This window comes from Galeopterus variegatus, unplaced genomic scaffold (assembly GCF_000696425.1).
Source record: "Galeopterus variegatus unplaced genomic scaffold, G_variegatus-3.0.2 Scaffold938, whole genome shotgun sequence".
NCBI lineage: Eukaryota > Metazoa > Chordata > Mammalia > Dermoptera > Cynocephalidae > Galeopterus > Galeopterus variegatus.
Window position 1 is genome coordinate 162,635 of NW_007727049.1, and position 859 is coordinate 163,493.

At 37.4% G+C, this 859-nt stretch overlaps 1 protein-coding gene across 1 annotated transcript in view; it reads right to left on the reverse strand.

Annotated features, from left to right (window-relative positions):
• The window catches only part of CDK12 (cyclin-dependent kinase 12), a 42,935-nt gene that overhangs the window by 16,307 nt on the left and 25,769 nt on the right, over window positions 1-859 (reverse strand). Inside the window, exon 7 of the mRNA XM_008573602.1 lies at window positions 167-268. Coding sequence (XP_008571824.1) covers window positions 167-268 — 102 coding nt within the window. The remainder of the gene's footprint in view (window positions 1-166; window positions 269-859) is intronic.

Consider the following 859-nt stretch of genomic DNA (forward strand, 5'->3'; position numbering starts at 1 on the left):
CAAAACAAACAAACAAAAAAGAAATAGTCAACAGACTTCTCTGAAATCTGGCTAAAAGTTTATCCCTACCCTTTTGAGCTGCAAAAGGCCAATGTGGAGAGAAAATAGAGTACAAGTCAACAATATGTGAGTTACAGACAAAAGAAAAAAGTTAAGAGAGCCTTACCCACAACTCCAAACATCTATGGCTGGTGTATAACGCTCCTCTCCCAGCAGCAGTTCTGGAGGTCGGTACCACAGAGTAATGACTTTGTTTGTGTATGGGCGACTGAAATGTAAAATACAATCATGATGTAATTTATAATGGCTTCTGATAAAAAAAATACTCATATAACTAAATGTAAATAAAATAGCTGCCAATTGAAGATGTATTGTTAAAACAGCTCCACAGCAACCTAACAGTCCAAAAGTAATCTGGACAGAATTGGGAGATGAAGAAATAACTTCCATTCCAATTTGTGTTGACCTATTGCAGCCAAGGGCTGATTCAAGAATTTAGATACAATTTACTGTCTAAAATCTAGGTGGTGACATATTTAGACAATTAGGGAACTCTGACAGTTATTATAACTTGCAGAATACTAAAATATCCAAGAATAAAAAGGATTCCTTCCTATTTCCCACGTGTAATTTTTTTTTTTTTTTTTTTTTGGTGGCTGGCCATAACAGGGAATGAACCCTGGACCGTGGTGTCAATCAGCACCACGCTTTAACCAGCTGAGCTAACCAGACAGCCCCCTACATATGATTTTTTTTTTTTTAAAGATGACTGGTAAGGGGATCTTAACACTTGATTTGTTGTTATCAGCACCATGCTCACCCAATGAGCTAACCGGTCATCCCTATATGGGATCCGAAC